The 24,269-nt window shown below is 49.0% G+C and overlaps 1 protein-coding gene and 1 long non-coding RNA gene across 5 annotated transcripts in view; one reads left to right on the forward strand and one right to left on the reverse strand.

The window, feature by feature from the left end:
- Positions 1–11,732, forward strand: part of KSR1 (kinase suppressor of ras 1) — a 166,249-nt gene extending 154,517 nt beyond the window's left edge. For 2 of the 3 annotated variants that reach the window (XM_070478743.1, XM_070478741.1), the window contains 4 exons: positions 1–132; positions 1,537–1,672; positions 3,277–3,410; positions 8,513–11,732. In XM_070478743.1, coding sequence (XP_070334844.1) covers positions 1–132; positions 1,537–1,672; positions 3,277–3,410; positions 8,513–8,591 — 481 coding nt within the window. In that variant the 3' untranslated portion in view covers positions 8,592–11,732. Of the gene's footprint in view, positions 133–1,536; positions 1,673–3,276; positions 3,411–6,521; positions 6,603–8,512 lie in introns of all 3 variants that reach the window. The other variant, XM_070478742.1, reaches the window with a different exon arrangement.
- LOC139039021 (uncharacterized) lies at positions 862–7,792 on the reverse strand. Of its 2 annotated transcripts, none has more exons than XR_011492143.1 (2): positions 6,746–7,792; positions 862–1,849 (listed from the first exon to the last, which is right to left on the reverse strand). It is a non-coding gene; the product is annotated as an uncharacterized lncRNA (long non-coding RNA). The 2 variants fall into 2 exon arrangements; XR_011492142.1 differs by having other exon boundaries at positions 862–1,906.
- Positions 11,733–24,269: the final 12,537 nt, after the last annotated feature.

Raw genomic sequence — 24,269 nt, forward strand, 5'->3', positions numbered from 1 at the left:
GCGTGAGAACCAGCTGAAGCTGTCACATGACTGGCTGTGCTACCTGGCCCCCGAGATCGTGCGGGAGATGACCCCCGGGAAGGACGAGGACCAGCTGCCCTTCTCCAAAGCTGCTGACGTCTATGCATTCGGGTGAGGAGGCGCCTGGCATCCCTCTTCCTGGGGCTCTGAGGCCAACTGTGGCTGAAACAGAGGGTCCTGCTGGCTATTGGGGGGCAGGGGGGTGTGCTCTGAGGCTGGTTCAGCTGCTTGTTTGGGCCAGTGACCATGTCCTTGACCTTCCATTTTCCCCACCTGTAAAATGGGATGAATAGAGCTCCTTCCTGGTAGAGATGTTTCATGAGGACTGAATTAGGTAATTGTATAAAATACTTAAGGGGCCTCCCAGGTGGTGCTAATGGAAAAGAACCTGTCTGCCAATGGAGGAAACCTAATGAGATGCGAGTTTGATCCCTGGTCAGGAAGATCCCCTGGAGGAGGAAATGGCAACCCCCTCCAGGATCCTTGCCTGGAGAATGCCTACGGACAGAGGAGCCTATAGGGCTACAGTCCATGGGGTTGCACAGCATCAAACACAACTGAAGCGACTTGAGCACACGCACATAAAATGCTTAACTCTGGGTGTCCTTCTCACCTGTTGCTCCCCTGGGACAGTCTCCAGAGCTAACCAAGAGCTATCCTTCTGGGAGAAGGGGGCAGCTTCCAGAGCTAACCAAGAGCTGTCCCTCTGGGAGAAGGGGGCAGCTTCCAGCTGTGCCCCAAGAAGAGCTGGCAGATAGACACACAGAAATGTAGAAATAAAACATGAGCCAGATGCATAAAACCTTCCCTTAGCCACATTAAGGAAGGAACCAGTGAAACCAGTTTCAATACATATTTAATTCAGTGTGGCCAAAATATAATCATTTCAGCATGTAATCAGAATAAATTCAAGAGATATTTTATGCCACAGAGCTTTAAAAAATTTGGTGTTTTACACCTCAGTTCCCCTCCCCACATTTGAGTTACTCAGTATCCTCACGCACCCCCACCCCACCCACCATGTTGGTCAGGGCAGGTCTAATGGAGATGGTCCCATGCAGATAAGTTGAGAAAGGCTAGGGGACTTGGAGGGTCAGAGTGAGGGCCCCATGCCATAATCTCTTGGGGGATCCTTTCCTCATGGGTGGTCTCTTCCTGCCCTGACCTGTCAGTCATTTCCTGAGCACCTGCGTGTGCCAGGCCCAGGGCTGGTCATTCCTGTCACTCCTCAGAGGGTGCCCACCCCACTGAGGTTGAATGGTTGTACCAGGACCTCTGTCCAGAGCGGCGGTGTCTCAGACTTCTCACCACACTGGGAGCACAGGGCCCCGGGTGCACTCAGGGTGGTCCCAGAAGCCTGGTGGGTGAGGAAGGTGGGCCGAGTCCCGGGTCCTCAGGCTGGGCTCCGGGCATCATGGCAGCAGGGGGCCCCCACCCCCACCCCCACGCCCCACTAGTGTGAGCTGAGCAGAGCTGTCCAGGAGCTCACGCCGTGTGGGGCGGTGGTCTCCACAGGACTGTTTGGTATGAGCTGCAAGCCAGAGACTGGCCCTTGAAGAACCAAGCTGCAGAAGCCCTGATCTGGCAGATTGGAAGCGGAGAGGGCATGAAGCGCGTCCTGGCCTCCGTCAGCCTGGGGAAGGAAGTCACCGTGAGTAGCCGCCCTGCGCTGGGAGAGGGCGGTGGGGCTGGAGGGCCGGTGCCCAGCTGCCCTTCCTTCACCCACCTGAGAAGCGGAAATGCGAGCCGGATGCATGTCGGGCTGGCCTCCGTGCTGCTGCTAGGAGGCCTGTGAGCTTCCCAGGTGGTGCGGTGGTGAAGAATCCACCTGCCAATGCATGAGACGCAGGAGGTATGGGTACGATCTCTAGGTTGGGAAGATCCCCTGGAGTAGGAAATGGCAACCCAGTGAAGTATTCTTGCCTGGGACAAGTATCCTCTGTCCCATGGACAGAGGAGCCTGGCGGGCTCTAGTCCACAGGGTTGCAAAAATCACACGCGACTGAGTACAGACACACACACACACACACACACACACACACACACACACACGAAGCCTGTATCCTTCACTACCCCACTGCTAACTTTTAAAAAACAATTGTCTTAAAAAAAAAAATAGAAAGGAAATAAAGCTCATGGTTTTCTTGAATTATGAGAAAGATAATAAAGCCTGTATGTTACTTACTAGAAAGAAGATCATAACAAATTTCACTACCTAAAGGACAGTGGGATTTTGGTAATATCAGATGTTTCTCCTTCATGTCTTTCTCGACTGTTCGAGAACTAGTCAAGATTTCCACAGCAAATTTGTTTTCAAGAGGCCAAATCATCATAGGTTTGCTGTCCTCGCGTGACTGAATGCCAGTAGTGGTTTCTCTGTGTCGCGGTGTGTGAGTTCACCCTGCCTGGCACCGTGGTACATGAAGGAGGCCAGGGGTGGTGTTTTCAGTGTTAGCCATGTGCCTGTGAGTCAGGTGGGCCTGGAGCAGACAGATGCCAGCGGGGTGTTGATAGGGAGCTCCAGGGGGTTCCTGGGCAGCACGGCAATGGAAGCCTCTGGGGGGACCACCCGGCACTCGTCCAGGTGAAGTGCTACCTAGGCTGTGAGTGTCCCTGCTGGGTCCCCACCTGCCTGGTCACGTGAGCACCTTCTGCCTGGCCGTCTGTGCAGCCCTGTCTTCTCACAGGAAGGTCTCCTGAATTGAAAGGCTGATGGGGGTGCAGTGTGGCTGAGTGGATCTGGAGAGTAGGCAGCAGGAGAAGGGCTTTGCCTTCACTTGGGGTGGTCAAGACAGCTGTTCTGCCGACTCACTGCTGCCCCATGTCCAGTCCATCTCGTCACTCCCAGCCTCCATTCCTGCAATGCCCAGGCTCCTGCCTCTGTTGCAGCCCCGCCTTCTGAATATCTTGTGTCTCACCTGTCAACACGCTGCCTTCTGCTTTCCATTCTAAATGTCTGTGATCTCTTTCCTCTGACCTGTCTTTTGGCTTTCTGACTGTTATTCCAGGGAGGTCAAGGAAGGAAGGAGGAGAGGCAGGCCCATGCTTGTCATTTTAACTGGAAGCCTGAGAGTGCTCCTGAAATTCAGTTACTTCTCATAGTCCAGCCATGGCTGGTCACCTCAGTGTCGGCAGGAGGGTCAGAGGACCGCCAGCTTGGGGGGGGGGTTGGTGCCCAGGAGCATCAAAGGGACCCTGGGCAGAGGGCCTCAGCTGTGCCTCTCTCATGCCTTCCCGTGGTGTCTCGCCTTGCAGGAGATCCTGTCTGCCTGCTGGGCCTTCGACCTGCAGGAGCGGCCCAGCTTCCCCCTGCTGATGGACATGCTGGAGAAGCTGCCCAAACTGAACCGGCGGCTCTCGCACCCTGGGCACTTCTGGAAGTCTGCTGAGTAAGTACCCCTCAGAGCCAGACCTGCAGCCAGGTGTCTGGGGTGGGGGGGGGGGGGGGAGGCAACCATCTGCTCTGTCTGCCTGAGACGTCCACCTAGGGAACCCCTAGAGCTGGTTAGCCAGAGGGGACTCATTCCCTCGCCCAAGGGGTACTGGGATTCTGTTCACCACATTTTTAAAAACTTTATTTTACGTTGGAGTATAGCCAGTTAACAATGTGATAGTTTCAGGTGCAGAGCAGAGCGACTCAGCCATGCATATACATGCATCCATTCTCCCCCCAGACTTGCCTCCCATCCAGGCTGCCACATAACATTGAGCTGAATTCCCTGTGCTACACAATAGGTCCTTATCAGTTATCCATTTTACATAGCAGTGTATACATGTCCATCCCAAACTGCCTAAATCCCCCTCCACCATCCTTCTCCCTGGGCAACCATAAGTTCGTTCTCTAAGTCTGCTGTTCACATTTATCTTGGAGACTCTTGCATAGGCTAGTGCCTCCTGTCCTCCTCTATGAAAACCTCCACATCACTGTTATCAGCTCAGTGCTAAAGCTGGGCCCAGGCTAAGGCCCCAACAAGAAGTTTCTGCCTGAGAAAGGGTCAAACAGAGCGTCACTAAAACCAGCAGAGCGGCTGTTGCTTAAAATGACAGTCTCCCAACAGAGCCTTCAGCCCCCTGAGCAGCCACCTGTTACTGGGGCTGCATCTCCAGGGTTTAAGTGCCGCTTAGACTCTGGAGGCCCATCCTCCTTCTGTGTAATCATGGTCCTCGGCAGCCTCAGTGCCAGGGTGGGCTCCAGTCCTCTCTTCTGAGTTCTGCCTCCTTCCCTTTTTGCTTTGTCCCTCTGGCTCTCTCTGCCAGATTCCTCAAAAAACAGACGTCTGCCCTGCCCCTGGGAGAATCTGGGGAAGTCCTTCCTTGTTCTGGCCTCAGCTCCACAGCTGGACAGAGTGGAGGCGTGGGCAGACATGGCCTAAACATGGGAAATAGTTCAGCTTTGCAGGCCGAGAGGGAAACTCGAGTGACGGCTCCTGGCCAGTGGGGTTTGCGGTGCCCCCAGCAGTGTGAAAAGCAAGTGACACAACTGCATACAATCTGTGTCATAGCAACTCAGCTCTGCTGTTTGGTGTGGGGGCAGTCACAGACCTGTAGGCTCACGGGCTGACTGGTTCTAGTAAAACATTACTTATGAATGCTGAAACTTGAATTTCCTATTATTTCAGGCCATGAAATAGCAGCCCCCCAACCATTTCGAAAGGTGGAAAAAAAAAACCAAACATTCTTTCTTTGTGGATTGTACAGAAACAAGTGGCAGGTCACACGTGGCTGGACTCTTGAACACGTGTGAACAAAGTCACACGTGGCTTTGAACTTTCATTTAAGGTGAAGGCACTTTCTAGAAGTGAAATCTCCCACAGCCCCAGAACATGGAGATAGAATAGATACAATGGCTTCTCTCTCTCTGTTTAAAATATTTATTTATTTGGCTGCACCAGCATTGCTGACTCAATGGACATGAGTTTGAGCAAACTCTGGGAGATGGTGAAGGACAGGGAAGCCTGGCATGTCATAAAGTGTCGGACACAACTACGCTGCTGAACAACAGTGGGTCTTAGCTGTGCCATGTGGGATCTAGTTCCCTGACCAGGGATCAAACCCAGACCCCCTTCACTGGGAGCTGGGTGTCTTAGCCACTGGACCACCAGGGAAGTCCCAAGTGGTGCTTCTCTTGATGGGAGTTGGGGGGAGGGCAAGAGCATAGTCTCCAGAGAAGCTGTACCCAGAACTCACACCTGCCCAAGTGTGCGGTAGTTTCAGTACCTCCTTCTTCCAGAATGAACCAGGTATGGTCTCTGTCACACTTTTTTTTTTTTTTAACAACTCTAAAATGATCACTTTTTGTGGCCTGATTTGACAGAACTTAGTTTGCCAGGTTGTTTTGAAAATAAACTAAACCAAGCTTTGAGCTGCAGGTGAGGAGAGGCCTAGGCTGGGTCAGCCCAGCAGTGGCTATGAGGAGAACTTGTTGAAGAAATGTGGCAACTGAAGCCCATCGTAGGGACAGTCTGAGGAATGATGATATGTGTTGAGGGAATACTGTACCTTATAATGAAGATTCGATTCAGTATTTTGCACTTAGGATGGATCAGAGTCCAATACAAATAGCGGGTGACATGATGTTGCTGTCAGAGGCCTGGGTTTTTCCCAGCAATTGCTGGTGGCTGCACCACCCTTAAGGTCACATGCCAGAGCCAGGCCTCCACCAGCACAGAGCTGATGGTCTAATTAGGATAAAGACAAGCAGACGTGCACTGTAAGCCCTCCAAGCAGGACACTGTCTTGTCACCTCTGTCTGTATTCTCAGCTCCTAGCACAGTCCCGGGGGTGTAGTAATCACAGTAAATATTTGGTGGATGAGGGGGATGAAGGAGGGAATGAGGACAACATGCTGAGTGCCAGGCAAAAACCCAACCAATGTGGGCATGCTGCCCCCAGGGAGCTTGAGGAAGGGCCTCCAGAAGAGAGGGGTCATGGGAGCTAGGTTTGGGTGGGAGCCTGAGGCTCTCCTGGACTCACAAGAAGTTCAAGGATCTGATTTGTCAGACCTTGGGTGACTCGTTTAGCAAACCAGGCCCTGGTTTTCTCCTCCACAAAAGCGAAGGCTGCACTGAGCAGGTGCTGACATTCAGGAGATGATTACAGATTCCCCAAAGGCCATGGAGCCCTGCCTTCTCTTTCCACACATGGGACACAGAGTCACAAATGGGGATGTTTCCTGCACAAAGTGATCAGTTTTAGCCTCTGCAGGGAAAGAATGCCAGCATACCTCAACAAATCTGTATCAAAGCTTTCTGTTCATGATTTTTACTTCCACACACTCAAGCCTCTAATTCTCATTTTCTCTTTTCTTTTCCATCAATCTTGTTGCTTATTTTTATTTTGGGGGGGTGGTGGATGTGCTGGCCCATCCTGTCATCTCCCCCCTCTCCTGCCATCCTGATTCCTGCGGGCCCCCCTCCACCCACCCACGCTGGGTGTCCATCTCCATCACCTGCTGGACTGCGCTCCTCCCACATCTGGCAAATGGTTGCGGGCGCTCCCAGGCGCTGGCGGAGCCGCTACTACGGGAAAGGACGTTCCGGTCACCCTGACTTTAGGAACAACTGTCCAGTCCTGGAGGAATAGTGTGTCTTCTGCCGTTTCCCTGATCCTCTGCCTGTCTGCATTTAACCCTTTGCACATCCTGCTTCCTACTGTCTCTGCATCCAGCTTCCCCTTCTTGGCGTGTGGCATTCCCATAAACAACAGTGATGCTCTGGCGGCTCACCTGGCCACTGGCGAGGGCCTTGCAGGCTGTTTCTCTCCCCGGGCTGAGAGCAGACCCACAGTGTGTGGCAGGGCCTCTGTCCACACACCATGGCAGATGATGGCCTGTTCTAGGGTAGGTGAGAACTCAGATTGCTGGCCTGGGTCCCCAGGATCCCTTCTGGCTGGATCTTAAAGAAGAGAATGCAGGGAGCAGACATAGTAAACTCCAAGATGTCAGTTTCGATGAGGAGCCATGGGCCTGCTGGTCGACCTCTATTCAGCATTCTGTGGCCATGTCCCAGGGGAGAGCTTGGGGGAGGTTCTCTATGCCAGGCTCCCTTCCAAGGCTGCTCTGCTGCCAAGCCTGGACTGGAGTGGGGATGTCCTTTCCTCTGTCAACAGTGAAAGAGGGGCCCCTGCCCTGTGCCCTGGCCAGGCCTCAGCCACTCCCCCTGCCCTCTCCCCGAGGTCTCGGGCTCTGACTGCTCTCTCCCCTCTTGTCTCTCCTCCTGTAGGTTGTAGGCCTGGCTGCCTTGCATGTTCGGGGCTTTCTTCCTCCTAATCCACGCTCGGCACTGCGACTTCTCCGCCAGCTCAAACAGCGCTGCGGGCACTAACCCAGGGGATGCCATCCTGCCGCCCCAGCCTCTCTGCTGAGACTTTTCTGCTTTGTTTGTTAAAACTGGCCCTCGCCCCGCCCTGCGGCCCCGTGTGTGCCTGAGTAACAGCTTTCCATGGAGGGTCTCCCTAACAGCAGCCCCACTACCCGGAACCGCCTCCCTGGACGCGACTTCATTTCTTTCTAGCACTTATGTGGGGCGGTCCCGTCTCCCAACTAACAGCTCAATGAGAGAGATCCCCCCTCTCCTGCACCCCGCAACATACCGGCCCTTCGCAGGGTGTGTCCCCGGGACAGGGGGCGGGGTTTGCTTGGCACTTAACCCACGAGGATCTTGTCCAACAAGGAGTGGAATGATTTCAGAGCTGCTGCCTGCGGTCCCCTCTGGCGGGCTGCTGGTGTGACATCACAAGTTCTATTGCTGTGAAAGACACCAGCTGGAAGGGGTGTGTCCTCGGCCGCACAGACACCTGGGAAAGTCGTCCTAAAGCTAGGGGGTGGAGCCTGTCTCCAAACAACTGTGAAAAAGCTTCCGGTCCACCCCCCGCCCCCACAGCATCACTCCCCTTCCACCTGTCCTGTGCAAACCGAAAGTACCAGACCCCAAGCCAGCATTTGGCAGGACTGTGGCTGACAGGTCACACACAGGTCCTCCATGGCTTACCAAACGCATGTTCCTGACCCACCAAGACCTGAATCTGGGTGTCTGGAGGCAGAAGCTGAGAACCTGTATTTCAACCCGCTGCCCAGATGGCCCCGATGCACCCCCACGTTTGAGGACCATTTCTAGAAGGAGCATACAAATATCACTCTCAGGGCTGGGGCTGAGTTTCTCTTCCCTCCCAGTTCCACTCAGAGCAAGAGCTATGAGAACGAGCCCACAGCAGTTATTGGGCACGCGGGGCACTGGGGCTTTGGAGACAAACAGGCCACCGCCCTCCAGGAGGGAGCTGAGGCTTAGCACCTCTACCCCCAACCCCCACCCCCGGCCAGGTGTGACCGGGAGCAGCTCTGCCAAGGCCACTGGCCTTATCATCACTCCCACTTCTTGGTGCGGCCGGGTCCTCTACTGAGCTTCTGGAACTGGCCCCGCTCATTAGCTAATGTTGCCCAAATTCTGATCAAAACCTGCAGGGCTATAACTCTTGTTTTTGTTCCTCTTTTTAGCATTAACAGCAGCAAAGTTGTACCCCGGTTTGAAAGGTTTGGCTTGGGCATCCTGGAGTCCAGTAATCCAAAGATGTAGCCAGCCGTGCAGTTTTTCTGACAACGTATTTCTTTCTTAAATGTGTCTCTAAAACATCCGAACCACCACCACGACAAAAAAAAAAAAAAAAAAAAACAATGCTCTTCAAAATGCCAGCCACCCTCCTAAGTGCCGCAAACCAAGAGCACGAGGCCTTGGTTTAGACTGTTCGTCTGCAAAAACACTTGGGTTCTGGAGATGGAGCCGCACCTGCTGTTTCTTAAAATGACATCACCAACAACCAGACCTGTCCTGACAGGCAGCAAATGTTTACATGTATGTTCCTGCGGAGTTGGACTCGAGGTTGTACGATAGGTAATAATAAAAAAACTGGTCTGTGCAGAGGTTGCTGGCACCGTGGGCAGGGATGGCAGAAGTGGTCCTCCCTTCTGGAGGAGCCTGTAGGAGTGAGGTGCCCACACTGGGCCAGAGGAAGAAAAGCATGGTAATTGTGGCTGGTCTCCTGGCAGGACGGGCGGAGGGGGTTGACCACAGGGTTTGACCAGGCTTCTACTTTGGCCCTAAATCCCATCACCCCTCATCCTATCAAAGAGGTGTGGTCTCTTCCTCCTCTTGCAGGTGAGACCCTGACTGGGAGCTGAGCTGGATTAAGGGGGTCAGCAGTTTGCAGAGAGCTTGGGTTCATCTTTGACTCCTGTAATCCAGTCCATATCTACTGGAAAAGCAGAGACAGATCGAATCCAGATAATATCTGGATGGATCCAGTGGTTCCTAGCCAGGGTCTTCACTGCCTATGGAGGTGTTTCTTTCATGAATCCTCCAGCGGGGCACCTGGAAGATGGGATGAAAGTCTTTAGCTCTTTAGATACATCCCAGTCCTTAACTAACATTTGACCCCAGCGCTCAGGCCCAGCCCAGCAGTTTCGTACACCATGAAAGCTTGATCCATGGAAATGGGGAAGGTAGAAGATGGGAAGAGGCAGGCAGGGTCTCTGAGCCCACTCTCCCAGTCACAGGGTGCCCTGGCCCTTTAGAGGCCCATCATCCATCTTGCCACGGTTCTGTAACTGCCCACCCCTGAGTCCTGTTGAAACCCCTTAGCCTACTCCTGACTCCTCCACTGCCCATGTTCGGAGCTCTTAGATAAGGTGGGAGGTGTGTGCCCTGCCTTTCCTTTAGCCCCAGCTAGCAAGCCCCTCACCTTCAGAGTCTTCCCAAGCACCAAGGCAGGCCATCTACTCGTGTCCCTTTGAACCAGGTTTGGGAAAGTCCAGCATATGAGAGGGTCCTGTCTGTCCTCATTAGAAGCTGACTCCTAAAGAGGAAAGTTCCAAATGGCAGAGAAGCCCTTCAGTGAAGGTTAGGGCGTATCTGGCTCCAAAGCCGGAAATAACCCAGGGTGACGAAAGTGGAGAGGAGTTTGTCTTCAGACCCCCAACCCATGTCCACATTCGGAGCCAAGATGAGAAGGCACGTGGCCCTCCCACCGGGTTCATGTACACCTGTCTAACCAGGCTCCGAACCTGGAGTCTGGCCAAATCGTCATGTGAAACGGGCTGCTTGGCCTGGAGACTGCAGGGTGACCTTCCTGGCTCTGGGCTGAGCATCCCTTGGAGGCCCTGCTGGGAGGGCACAGCCGAACAGCTGTGCTGGGTTCTCGGGCCTCCGGGCCAACAGCACCTTAACCCTACCTGCTGGGGGTGTGGGGAGGAAGATGAAGAAGCTGTAAACCAGCTAGACTCTGCTCTAGGGGTCTTTTGTCCCCTGTGGGATGCTTGGCTTCTCCCCATCATCCCTTTGACCTCCAGGTCAGCCTCTCCCCTGATCTCCTGACTCCACGTGGTATGTGACTCCACCTCCTCTGGTCATCAGGCTCCTCCACACCAGCTCCTTCCCAGAGGTCACAGTTCATGCCTCTCATGTTTCCCCTCTGAACCCTTGGACGAGCAGGTGGCCTGAGAGGTGGGACGGCAGCTGAGTAAATGGGACTCACCTCACGGCCCACGGACAGTCAGCCTGGGTTTTTTTTTCCCTTGGAGGGTGTCACACTCTTGGGTCAGTTCAGGAAGCTTTCTTTGAGTGTCTACTGTGTGCAAGTTCTGGGGGCCCAGGAGGGGAGCAGTCTCAGTGCCCGCGTTTAGGAAACATGATCTGCCAGGAACCCGGAGGGTGGGCCTGGGGGCCACCCCCTTCCTCTCCCGGGCCCTGGGGTGCCTTCTTGCTCTCAGCCTGAGCCTCTGGCCTGCCTGTCATTGAAGAGAAGCAGCTGAGGAGCTCTCCAGGTGGTCCCCATCACTCTGTCTCTACTGAAGTGACTGTGAATTGAGGTTAGGAAGACACGCCTGCCCTTCCGTGTGCTCCCCCCGTCTGCCTTGGAAACACATGAAGGACGGCAGATACTGTGAATTCAGCCCTCACAGCCAACTGTGAAAGGGATGGAGAAGCTGGGAGGCCTCCTGGACAAGATCTCGGGGGCTGCAGAAGTCCCCTGGGGTCTGAGAATGGAGTCCAAGTTTCAACCTTCAGCCCCCACCCCCCCCCCCTCCACTTCCCAGCCTCACCTCCAAACCCCTGGGATCTGTTCCTGATGCCTTTAAACACCAGAGCCACAACCCTTGGTCCCCATCCAACCCGAGGTCTTGAATCATGAGTTCCCCACCAGTTGTGAGTGGCGTGTAGCCAAGATGACATCTCCATACCAACCACCAAATCAAAGACACATACAGGGCCTGGAATCCCTCTGCCCCGTCACGGAATTTCTTCCTGTGATCGCTGAGGGGCGTGGCGTGCCCTGTAAGCCCCTGGTGGGGGTGGTGGGGGTTATCTGTGTTGCTTTGGGGGCCGGGTGGAGACATAAATGTGAAGCCGGTTAGGGAGCTTGTGCGATGCTGCAGTGTCAGCCAGGATTTCATCTGTGTGTGCAAACCCAGCATCTTCTGTGGCCACGAGGCACACACTTGCTTTTTTGAATGTGATGTAAAATTTGTATATTAAAAGTTTTTATATTTTCTATCAACTGCATTTGTCTTCCAGAAATGCTATTAATTTAAATTAAAATGGGTAGTATTAACAGACATGCGCTATCAGTTTTTGTGGGGTTTTTTTTGTGCCATTGGCAAGAACACTGTGCCAGGCCCAGCCTGGGTGTCTAGAGTCTGTGAATAAAATTGTACCAAGGTGTCTGGGGCTTGTGTCTGCTTGGGTCCATTCCAGATGAGTGGGGTGGAGGTGGGGGGCTCTTGGATGGTTGGCATAGGAGAACAGGAAGGGAGGGGGCAGGGTGTTTGGCCCCCATCTGGGAGCTCCCTCCAGGGAAAGAAATTTTGCCTGGACCTTGGAGGTAGATATTTCTAAACAGATGAAGGAATGGAGAGAAGAGCATCAAAGCCCATGATGCACAGAAGGTCATCCTACCCCCAGCAGTGACAGCCTGGTAACATACTCAGACCCGTCACTGTCTCCTCTGCTGGAGGGGTCTTTGATTTATGAAAGCCTTGAGGGGAGGGAGTCTAAATAAGATTCATCTAAATAGTTTTAGGAGCCTCTCCTTGCCAGTTATAAAGAGAGAAATGTGGGACTTCCCTGGTGGTTCGGTGGTTAGGACTACACCTTCCAATGTAAGGGGTGTGGGTTCAACCCCTGGTCAGGGAGCTAAGATTCCATGTGCCTCGCAGCCAAAAAACCAAGACTTAAAGCAGAGACAATACTGTAACGACGTTACTATATTCATTGAGTAGTTCTATAAATTTTCTGGTGGCATCTTTAGGGTTTTCTATGTATAGAATCATATATACAAAGGGATATTACTCAGCCATAAAAAGAAACACATTTGAGTCAGTTCTAAAGAGGTGGATGAACCTAGAGCCTATTATACAGAGTGAAGTAAGTCAGAAAGAGAAAAATAATTATTGTATACTAACGCATATATATGAAATCTAGAAAGATGGTACCGATGAACCTGTTTTCAGGGCAGCAATGGAGATGCAGATGTAGAGAATGGACTTGTGGACACAGTGGGGGAGGGAGAGGGTGGACGAATTGAGAGTAGCAAGGAAACATATACCTTAACCGTATGTAAAACAGAGAGCCAGTGGAAATCCTTTGTATGATGCAGAGAGTTAAAGCCCAGTGCTCTTTGACAACCTGGGGAGGTGGGAGGGAGGTTCCAGAGGGAGGGAACGTATGTATGTGAGCGTTCTCAGCTGTGTCCAGCTCTTTGAAACCCTATGGACTGTGGCCTGCCAGGCTCCTCTGTCCATGGGATTTTCCAGGCAGACATGTATACCTATGGCTGATTCATGTTGATGTATGGTAGAACCCAACACAATATTGTAAAGCAATTATCCTGCAATTAAAAATAAAATTTAAAAAAGACTAAAAATCATCCACATTAAAAAAAAAGTCTTAAAAAATTAAAAAAAAATTTTTTTAGAAAAAAAAGAGAGAGGTAAGCAGGAGGTTGGGGTAAGCAAAACAGATGGGGGCCAAGGGAAACCAACATCTCTGAGCCGAGGAAGTGCTTTCTGTGCATCATCTTACCTTAATCTAGTCCTCACAGCAGCACCCCCAGGTAGGAACTGTTGGTGATATTTCAGCTGAGGCACAGAGAAGTTAAAATACCTACCTAAGATAACACAGCTGGTCAGTGGCTAGTCCAGGCCTTGGGCCACAGCTTGATTTCAGAACCTCCCTTTCATCAGAAACTGGGGGATTTACTGGCCAGACATTTATTGAGCACCTCTGTGTTCAAAAGATGGTGCAAAGTGCTGGGACACAGGAAAGAGGTAGAACTCTTGGTTTCAGCTGGTGGCTGACCCAAAGAAGGAGTCCCTCAGTCTGTCTAGCAGGCTTCATGGAGGAGGTGGCCTTGGAGCTGACTTGAAGGGTGAGTAAAATGCCTGTTGCATGTAAGTGAGAGGTCTTCCCAGGTGGTTCAGTGGTAAGAAATCCACCTGCCAGTACAGGAGATGTGAGTTTGATCCCTGGGTCAAACTTGGAGGAGATGGTAACCCACTCCAATATTCTTGCCTGGAGAATTCCATGGACCGAGGAGCCTGGTGGGCTACAGTCTGTGGGATCACGAAGAGTCAGACATCGCTTATCGACTAAACAACAACATGGAAATCAGAGGAGACCGTTTTACTTTGAGCAAAGGTTTAGAGGTCTGGGAATACAGAGTGTGCTTGGAATATCAGAAGTCGTTCAGCTTTTCATCGTGAAATGGAACCCGGGGAGTAGAAGGAAACTGGAAAGGATTCTATAGGTGCCAAGCTAGGAGTTTAGGTTTTAACATGACACCCCTGGGGAGCCATGGATTGAACCTGGGCCTCCTGCAGTGGAAACATATGTCCCTAATCACTGGACCACCAGGGAAGTCCCTTAATTACTGTTTCTTGACTGCTTCTCCTTTGTTTCTGCATTCCTTCACTTCCCTAGTTAGGAACTGCTTGATTCTGCTTTTGGAACTAAAGGGAGTCCTAGGAGACTAAAGTCTTTTTTTACAAACAAGAAATGGGGGATCACTTTTTGTGATATAAATAAAATCAAGTGGTTAAGAAAATTAAAACGAACAAAACCTTAATTCATAGTTTTCCCCACAGTGATCATTCTTCTATGATGGAAATAAAATCAAGTGGTTGTTTAGAAAAAAAGAAAAGAAATGGGGGACACAGAGGGACTTTTGTGCCCGGGAGGGCCCCGCAGGGTCTTACTCGGTTTCAGCAGAGGTGCAGCAGGCTCAGGTGACACCTGCCATGAGAAGGTGCCCCCAGGTCAAACGAGAAGGCAGGCTTCCAAAGGTTTCACCTGTAACAAAGATGAAAAACTCCAGTTATCAATTTATCTTTTGAATTTTCTCATGGTTTCCCCCTATAAGATTTAGAGCATCTCACAGGGGACGGGAGGCTTATCTGTGTGGGTGTGTCGGCCTCATTTCTCGCTCGCCAGGTAGGAGGGGAAACTCAAGTCAGGGAGGCAGCCGTCACCACCCAAGCAGGTGGAGAAGAAACTGACTATGAGGATCAAACACGTGGAAGAGAGGGTGTGTCCCTGCCCCCAAACAGAGCTGGATTGTTCAGCTGTGAAGTTGGGGGTGAAGTGGGGCTCTGTGTGCACATGCCAGGATTATCTGCATGGTAGAGGCTAATGAGTTTGTAAGCACTGGCTGGCTGCAAACCTTCAAGACGTGTTGGCTGTAGAAATGAATGAGCAAGGGTGGGAAATAGGATATTGAGTCAACACTGGAAATGCACACCGAGCATCGATTCTGCTTTCACAGGACACATTCCTCCACTTGGATGAAGGATGTTTTGAATGATTCTCAGAGAAGAAGAAAATGTATTGCTGAATCTAACCATTTTGTGAGACTTAAAATGTTTAGGAATTACTGTGGACAGAGGAGGTGTTTGCAAAGATTTATATGTTTTCCCTTAAGCTGCAGTGGAGAGTGGGCTTCCCCAGTGGTGCTAGTGGTAAAAATCCACCTGCCCTTGCAGGAGACACAAGAGATGCAGGTTCAATCCCTGGGTTGAGAAGATCCCCTGGAGGAGGAAATGGCACCCAACCCGAGTGTTCTTGCCTGGAAAATTCCATGGGCAGAGAAGCCTGGAGGGCTACAGTCCATGGGGCTGCAAAGAGTCAGACATAAGTTAGTGACTAAACCAACCGACTGGCCTTTGGACTTTTTTCCTTTCTCAATAGGTTATTTTTATCTTTTGAGGAAGCACTAATCAGTGGCAATGGATATCTCTTTACCCAGGGCCTGAGTGTAGGTGGGGGAGGTTGACGATTAACCAGGGCAAATTGAGGTCCTAGTGGGAGTCCCTCTGTCCTTCTGCTCATCGAAGCTTCCAGACTGACTCGAAAGCAGTAGGGGGAAGGAGATTTTGGCAAACAAGGCTCTGTCTCCAGCCCACTGTTTTACATCTAAAATCTCCTAGCTGCCTCTATGCCCTGAAACCCATCTTTAAATGCTACTCTATTCAAGCAGGTGATACGTGTAGGGCCTGATGATGGGGCTCCCAGGCACAAGGCCTTCCTATGCCTCCTATTCCTTTGATTACAGGAAACAGGCTTCATTTTGCCTCCATGGTCTTCCCTGAGTTCCAAATATAAGAAACAAAAACTCAAAAGAGCCCATTTTCAAGGACAACTAGCCTAGAGTGACAGCCTGCAGACATAAGAGCCCTTATGATACTTGAATAGGAAAATCCAGACAAAGAGAGAGTAGGAAATCCAAGTGGCTTTCTCGGGAAGATTGTTAACCCTGTAGTACTTAGCCAATGAGGAACCGGGGGAGGGACTTGTGTGCTGAGAGGATAAAAACCCCATTGACTTTGGGTCTACAGCCTTCCCACCAGACACCCGATCTTGCAAGACCATCACTAAAGCCTTACTTCTCGTGGCACCTTGTGTCTCCAAGTCTATTCCTTGGGTTGGGACTGGTGGGCTTTATTTCCCACACAAGGGGCAGATTTCAGCAGTTGTTAATTAGGGAAGGGAGAGGATTGGAGACCAAGGAGAAACAGTCAAGAGCAGTTTGGGACAAAGTCCTGTTTCCCCATCAATGGATACATACCACAATATCTTTGAGCTGTTTTGCAGATACTGAAACCCCTTTCAGGTGTGAGAAGTTAACAATTAATAATGGTATGCTGACCACAAGCACGTAGACCCCAGACCAGTTGGACCTGAAGTCTACTTGCCTCACCACCAACCCATCAGAAGAATGTCCATGGACTGAACACGCCCTCTTTGAACTATTGCTATAAAACTTTTTTTATAGTAATAAAAAATAAGTTTTTTTATTCCTCACTATTTTCCTCAAGTTGGGACACATGGTTTTGAGGGCGTTTGGCCCACTGTGGCCCCCTTTATCTGGCACAGAAATAAACCTACGGTTTTCTACTTTACTCAAAACTCTTGTCTCTGAGATTTGATCTCACCAGTGTACAGAGAAGCTGAGCTTTTGGCATCACAAGTGCATGTCCTCTGTAGGAGTAGGTGGTTCCAAATTTGGGCACTGGAGAGAAGACTTCCCTGGAGTATATTGGCGAGTGGGTGTGGTGCTGGCAGGTGCTTTGGCTGGTCCAAGGAGAAGAAGGGAGACACAGAACTGCCAGCTGCCAAGATGAAGATGACAGCTGATAAAAACAAAATTCCACTGAGTAAATTTGAAGATCTATTTGCTTTATTACTAAGTGGTTCATGAATCAGGCAGCGTCTGATGTTGTAAATTGAAACTGAAAGGTTGTAAAAAAAAAAAAAGAAAGAAAGAAAAGAAAAAAGAAAGAAAGAAAAGAGAAAAGAAAGGTTTTTAGAGGTAGAAGGAGGGTGGGGAGTAGGAGCTATTAACAAAAGCTAACAAAGGACTGTTTTACACCCAATCACCTTCTTTTGGAAGCAGGGCAAGTGTCACTCTTGTAGATTGCTTCTTCCTCCCAAGGATGGAGAGGTCCCAGGAGACGGGTGCAGACCAGAAAATTCTAGTCTGGCTGATTAAGACTACATTCCTAAGGGGAGTTCCCTGGTGGTCCAGGGGTCCCAGCTTCCACTGCAAGGGGCATAGGTTCAGTCCTTGGTTTTGGAATTAAGATCTCCCATGCACAAGAGAAGACTCTACACATGGACATCACTAGATGGCCAACACCAAAATCAGATTGATTATATTCTTTGCGGCCAAATATGGAGAAGCTCTATACAGTCAGCAAAACAAGACCGGGAGCAGACTGTGGCTCAGATCATGAACTCCTTATTGCCAAATTCAGACTTAAATTGAAGAAAGTGGGGAAAACCACTAGACCATTCAGGTATGACCTAAATCAAATCCCTTATGACTATACAGTGGAAGTGAGAAATAGATTTAAGGGACTAGATCTGATAGAATGCCTGATGAACTATGGATGGAGGTTCATGACACTGTACAGGAGACAGGAATCAAGACCATCCCTAAGAAAAAGAAATGCAAAAAAGCAAAATGGCTGTCTGAGGAGGCCTTACAAATAGCTGTGAAAAGAAGAGAAGTGAAAAGCAAAGGAGAAAAGGAAAGATATACCCATTTGAATGCAGAGTTCCAAAGAATAGCAAGGAGAGATAAGAAAGCCTTCCTTAGTGATCAATGCAAAGAAATAGAGGAAAACAATAGAATGGGAAAGACTAGAGATCTCTTCAAGAAAATTAGAGATACCAAGGGAATATTTCATGTAAAGATGGGCTCAATGAAGGACAGAAATTGTATGGACCTGGCAGAAGCAGAAGATATTAAGAAGAGGTGGCAAGAATACACAGAAAAAATGTACAAAAAAGATCTTCATGACCCAGATAATCACAATGTTGTGATCACTCACCTAGAGCCAGACATCCTGGAATGTGAAGTCAGGTGAGCCTTAAGAAGCCTCACTACGAACAAAACTAATGGAGGTAATGGAATTCCAGTTGAGCTATTTCAAATCCTGAAAGATGATGCTGTGAAAGTGCTCCACTCAATATGTCAGCAAATTTGGAAAACTCAGCAGCGGCCACAGGACTGGAAAAGGTCAGTTTTCATTCCAATCCCAATGCCAAAGAATGCTCAAACTACCACATAATTGCACTCATCTCACACGCTAGCAAAGTAATGCTCAAAATTCTCCAAGCCAGGCTTCAGCAATACATGAACTGTGAACTTCCAGATGTTCAAGCTGGTTTTAGAAAAGGCAGAGGAACCAGAGATCAAATTGCCAATATCCGCTGGATCATCGAAAAAGCAAGAGAGTTCCAGAAAAACATCTATTTCTGCTTTATTGACTATGCCAAAGCCTTTGACTGTGTGGATCCCAATAAACTGTGGAAAATTCTGAAAGAGATGGGCATACCAGACCACGTGACCTGCCTCTTGAGAAATCTGTATGCAGGTCAGGAAGCAACAGTTAGAACTGGACATGGACCAACAGACTGGTTCCAAATAGGAAAAGGAGTATGTCAAGGCTGTATATTGTCACGCTGATTATTTAACTTATAATGTGCAGAGTACATCATGAGAAAGGCTGAGCTGGGTGAGGCATAAGCTGGAATCAGGATTGCCAGGAGAAATATTGTTGTAGCCACATGTTCTGGGAAACAAACTCACTCAGAAGGACAATGCAGATAGTGGAGTGCAGTTTATTACACCGGTGAGCCCAAGGCAGAGTCTCTTCTTAGCCAAGGACCCCAACCAGTTTTTGTGAAAACCTTATATACCCTAAGCATATGTGTCTAAACCCACCTCCTCAAATTCCCTGAAACTAGTCTGAACAAAGGAAAAAGAAAGATACAATGATTCATATGAACCCATGATTCACATGCCTTAAACCTAGGTAGTTAACAGTGGACAATTATCAATAGGCTTGTGGTCATTCCCAGTAAGCATAATAGAATGTATGATTCTATTCGGTTACACAGATAATCAGGGTATTCTTTTAGGTGATGGAGAGCCCTGGGGCTCTTCCTTCCGGGGGCCTGGTTTTCCAGTTGGTATGTCGTTTCCATAGATACTGGGCAAATAGCTCAAAGTCCACAGTCCAGCTTAAGATGGAGTCCTGCTTTCAAGATAGAGCCTGTTCAGTTTCCTCCTTCAATATCAATAACCTCAGATATGCAAATTACACCACCCTTATGGCAGAAAGTGAAGAACTAAAGAGCCTCTCGATGAAAGTGAAAGGGGAGAGTGAAAAAGTTGGCTTAAAGCTCAACATTCAGAAAACTAAGATCATGGCATCCAGTCCCATCACTTCATGACAAATTGATGGGGAAACAGTGGAAACAGTGGCTGATTTTATTTTTCTGGGCTCCAAAATCACTGTGGATGGTGATTGCAGCCATGAACTTAAAAGACGCTTACTCCTTGGGAGGAAAGTTATGACCAACCTAGACAGCATATTAAAAAGCAGAGACATTACTTTGTCAACAAAGGTCCATCTAGTCAAGGCTATGGGTTTTCCAGTGGTCATGTATGGATGTGAGAGTTGGACTATAAAGAAAGCTGAGTGCCAAAGAATTGATGCTTTTGATCTGTGGTGTTGGAGAAGACTCTTGAGAGTCCCTTGGACTGCAAGGAGATCCAACCAGTCCATCCTAAAGGAGATCAGTCCTGGGTGTTCATTGGAAGGACTGATGTTGAAACTGAAACTCCAATACTTAGTCACCTGATGTGAAAAGCTGACTCCTTTGATAAGACCCTGATTATGGAAAAGATTGAGGGCAAGGGGAGAAGGGGACGACAGAGGATGAGATGGTTGGGTGGCATCACCGACTCTCTAGACATGAGTTTGAGCAAGCTCCGCGAGTTGGTGATGGACAGGGAGGCCTGGTGTGCTGCAGTCCATGGGGTCGCAAAGAGTCGACCTGACTGAGCAACTGAACTGAACTGAATAGCCCTCCTCAAAGGACCCTGCCCCTCTGCCTGACTGTTAAACTTAAGTGCCTTTGTTCAGCTCATAGAGAGACAATCTGACCCTGCCCACCTGTGAATGGCTGCAAGGGAAAGGAGATACTTAAACACCTTTTCCAAAGGCTGGCCTTTCTCAGAGATATTTTGCAAGGCTAATGGCCCTTTTTATTTACTTCCTCAGTGCCTCTCCCTTTCTATTCTGCCTTTTGACTTTAGATCCTCACCACTTTTCTCTCCAATTCTTAAAAGAACCTGGCATCCAGACCCCTACAAGATGGTCATTTTGAGACATTATTCAACCATTTTCCCAGTCAGCTATCTTCCTGAATAAAGTCCTTTTGTTACCAAGTCCAAGTTTGTTCTGTTTGCACTTGACAGACCAGTGAATTGGAGATGAGGTATTGACTCAAGGAATACGACTTTGGAGAGCTGGCTGACTGAAGAAGATGGCAGATTAATGTCTCAAAATAACCATCTTATTGGGGTCTGCATGCTAGGTTCTTTTATAGATCGGGGTGGGGGGAGGTGAGGAAACAAAGTAAAAAGACCATTAATCTTGCAAATATCTCCTAGAATGGCAAGCCTCAAGCAGGGAATGTGTTAATTTCTTCCTTCCTGCCATCTTCTACTGGTAGACAGGGTTCTGAACAAAGGCTCTTTAGTTTAACAGTCAGGCAGAGGGGCAGGATTCTCCAAGGCAGGCTATATTATTATGACAAAAGCTATGTAAAACAAATTAAAGAAACGGTTCCAACATGGAGTCGGAATTGACTTTTCCCTGCAACAGTGTTCCTTGCCTCAACACCTTGTCTCTCACATTCATTGGCTAGTTGTGCAGCAGGCACAGCAAGCTTGGACTTGGTAAGAAATCTGGCTTAGCCAGCCAGGAGTCTTGCTGCTCATGGTTAGCTGGCCCCAGTCAGGGAATATTGGAGCAAGGCTCTCAGCAACTGCTGGGACAATTTTCCTGAAGATCTTTCACTCAAGATTCCCTGAAGTGGCACCGGCTGCCCCAACACTTGGCAGCTGAAGCAAGGAACCAAAAAACAGTCGACGGACTCAATTTTGTTGGTAAGTCTGTGTGTCCTTTTGTGTTGTGAGTCAATGTATTCCCCCCTCAATTTGTGGAGAGAGGAATTGTTGGACTCTACTTGAGTTGGAACCAGTTCATTGGGGAACTAGTTCTTGTGGGGATAATCCTACCCTTGTTGAAACTGGTTCATTTGTTTGTAGGGTAAATTTATTTGCCCGAGTTGGGAACTGGTTCATCTGTGCTGTGTGTCGTTTTGTTTTACTGATTGATGGACTAGATTTTGTAGGGTAAGGCACTTCAGTGTGTACCCTGGAAACATACTCCCCCCTCAATTTAGGCCTTTCCTTTATAAGACAAACCAATTCGATTGGGGTAACCTTGAAGAAGGGGAATTGTGGTTGGACTGTTTCTGAGTTGGAACCATTTAACGGGGAACTCGTTCTTGTGGGGATAGGAACAGCCTAGTAAGAACTAGCTCCTTTTGAAGGAGGAAACAGAATAGGCTCTATCTTGAAAGCAGGACTCCATCTTGGGCCAGATTGTGGATTTTGAGCTATATGCCCGGTATCTATGGAAACAACATACCAACTGGAAAACCAGGCCCCGGAAGGAAGAGTCCCAGGGCTCTCCGTTGCCTAAAAGAACACCCTAATTAATATCCTAATTATCTGTGTAACCGAATAGAATCATACATTCTATTATGCTTATTGGGGTATGACCACAGGCCTACTGATAATTGTCCGCTGTTAACTACCTAGGCTTAAGGCATATGATCACAGTTAACTTTGATTGTGTCTTTCTTTTTCCTTTGTTCAGATTAGTTTTAGGGAAACTTATACACTTAGGGTATATAAGGTTTTCACAAAAACTGGTCGGGGTCCTTGGCTAAGAGGAGACTCCGCCTTGAGCCCGCCAGTGTAGTAAACTGCACTCCACTATCTGCATTGTCCTTCTGAGTGAGTTTGTTTACTGGAACGCGTGGCTACAGCAATGTGTTCTGTAGAGTAAATTTATTTACCTGGTTTGGGAAACGGCTGACCTGTGCACCAATGATGGAATTTATGCCATCTTTGTTGGAATTTCCCTGTCTTTTGGTGTTATCAAACTTATAAAAACGGAAAGTATTTCATCTGTCCTGAAGGAAAGCTCCTTGAGGTGTATATTAGCTATTATATTAGATATGTTAAGATAAGGAGAGCAATGGCGCCTTAATGGCTCGCATTTATACAATCCTGAAGTTAGAGATGCTTTGCAAAGGAGAGGGACACAATGATAATAAATGAAGAGGCCCAGGGTCTCCTTTGAGCTTGAGCTGTCTGATTCTAATTTCCCTACAGGAGCCCCAGGTAACTTTGACAGTCAGAAGCTTCAGCTCCAGTTTGGGGAGCTCCCCCTGTGAAGGAAAACTCCGGCCTTTTGGAGAAAGGTCACAAGTCTAATGGGACTAGGAAGTCACATTAATGTGACTTTCCAGTTTTGCCAGGAGGATTCATTTAGGCTGATTCTTTTTGGGGGGTGAGGAGGTGGTATATGGTTTTGTTGCAGGAAGGGGACCCCTTCCAGGGCCCGAAACAGGGCTCTTGTCTAACACTTGGAAATGAATTGTCTGAGGAGACACATTTGCTGACAAAGCAAGAGATTTTATTGGGAAGGGCACCCAGGTGGAGAGCAGGAGGGTAAGGGAACCCAGGAGAACTGCTGTGCCGCGTGGCTCGCAGTCTGGGGTTTTATGGTGATGGGATTAGTTTCCGGGTGGTCTTTGGCCAATCATTCTCATTCAGAGTCTTTCCTGGTGGCGCACGCATCGCTCAGCCAAGATGGATGCTCGCGAGAGGGATTCTGGGAAGTGGAAGGACACGCAGTGTCTTCTTTCAACCTTTCCCGAACTCTTCCGGTTGGTGGTGGCTGCTCTGGCAGTTCCGTGTTTCTTATCAGGACCTCCTGTCATAAAACAACTCATGCAAATGGTTACTATGGTGCCTGGCCAAGGTGGGCGGTTTCAATCATCGAGCTTCCCCTAACAGTTTGAGGGAATTTTAGATCTCCTACCAGGGATTAAAGCCACACTCCCCCTAATGGAAGTCTGCAGTCTTAACCACTGGACTGTCAGGGAAGTTCCTAGACTGATTCTTTTTTAAGAAACCGGTCTGTTCCAGAAATAGAGCCTTGACCAGTGATATCTCCGAAAGACCCTGGCAGAGGTGTGGTGGGGAAACCCAGCAGGACCTAGAGATCAGAGTCCACTCTGAGCCCAGCAAGCACTTATCCACCAAACATTTGCTTTTCTGTGAATCATCTTCTTCCTCTATGAAGTCCCAAACCATTACCCTCAACCTTCTCTTCTGTCTTTAGTTGCAGGTAGTTTTAAAGCTGAAGGCTTTGACCATTTTGGTGGGTTAATTCTCCTGGGTGTCTCCCATATATATGTGTTAATAAACTCTTGTTAGATTTATCTCCTGTTAATCTGTCTCATGTCAATTTAGTTCTTAAACTAGCCAGAAGAACATAGAAGGATACACGACAGTTTCTTCATTTCCCAACATCTGTGTTGTAATGTGTGTCAGAATTTCCTCTTTTTTTTTCTTTTTTTCTGGGTGCACCAAGCGGAGCACAGGATCTTAGTTTCCTGACCAAGGATCCAACCCAGGTCTTTGGCAGTAAGAACACAGAGTCCTAGCCACTGGAACACCAGGAAATTCCTTTCCTTTTTAAAGCCGAATAATCATATCATGTGGATAGACCAAGCTTCCCCTGTAGATCAGCAGTGTAGAATCCACCTGCAGAGCAAGAGAAGCAGAAGAGGTGAGTTCAATCCCTGGGTTGGACGATCCCCTGGAGGAGGGCATGGCAACCCACTCCAGTATTCTTGCCTGGAGAACAGAGGAGCCTGGCGGGTTACGCAGTTCGTAGGGTTGAAAAGAACTGGATATGACTGAAGTGACTTAGCAAGCATGCACATGGATAGATCACATTTCTTTGTTTAGTCATCCGTAGATGGACACTTGGGTTGCTCCTACTTCTTGGCTATTGTAAATAATACCATGAACACAAGTGTATAAATATCTCTTCAAGTCCCTGCTCTCAGTTCTCTAAAGGTAAATACCCAGAAATGGAATTGATGGATCATATGGTAATTTCTATGTTTAGTTTTTGGCGGAACCTCCATACTGGATGTTTGGTGGCATTTGTCTTTGACTGTGCATGGAGATGCTGTCAGTTCAGGACTACCTGGGGGCCTCACATGGGCCTTTACTACTCGCAGGAGTCCCCACAGGCATTT

The sequence above is a fragment of the Odocoileus virginianus genome, chromosome 17, assembly GCF_023699985.2.
Source record: "Odocoileus virginianus isolate 20LAN1187 ecotype Illinois chromosome 17, Ovbor_1.2, whole genome shotgun sequence".
Lineage (NCBI taxonomy): Eukaryota > Metazoa > Chordata > Mammalia > Artiodactyla > Cervidae > Odocoileus > Odocoileus virginianus.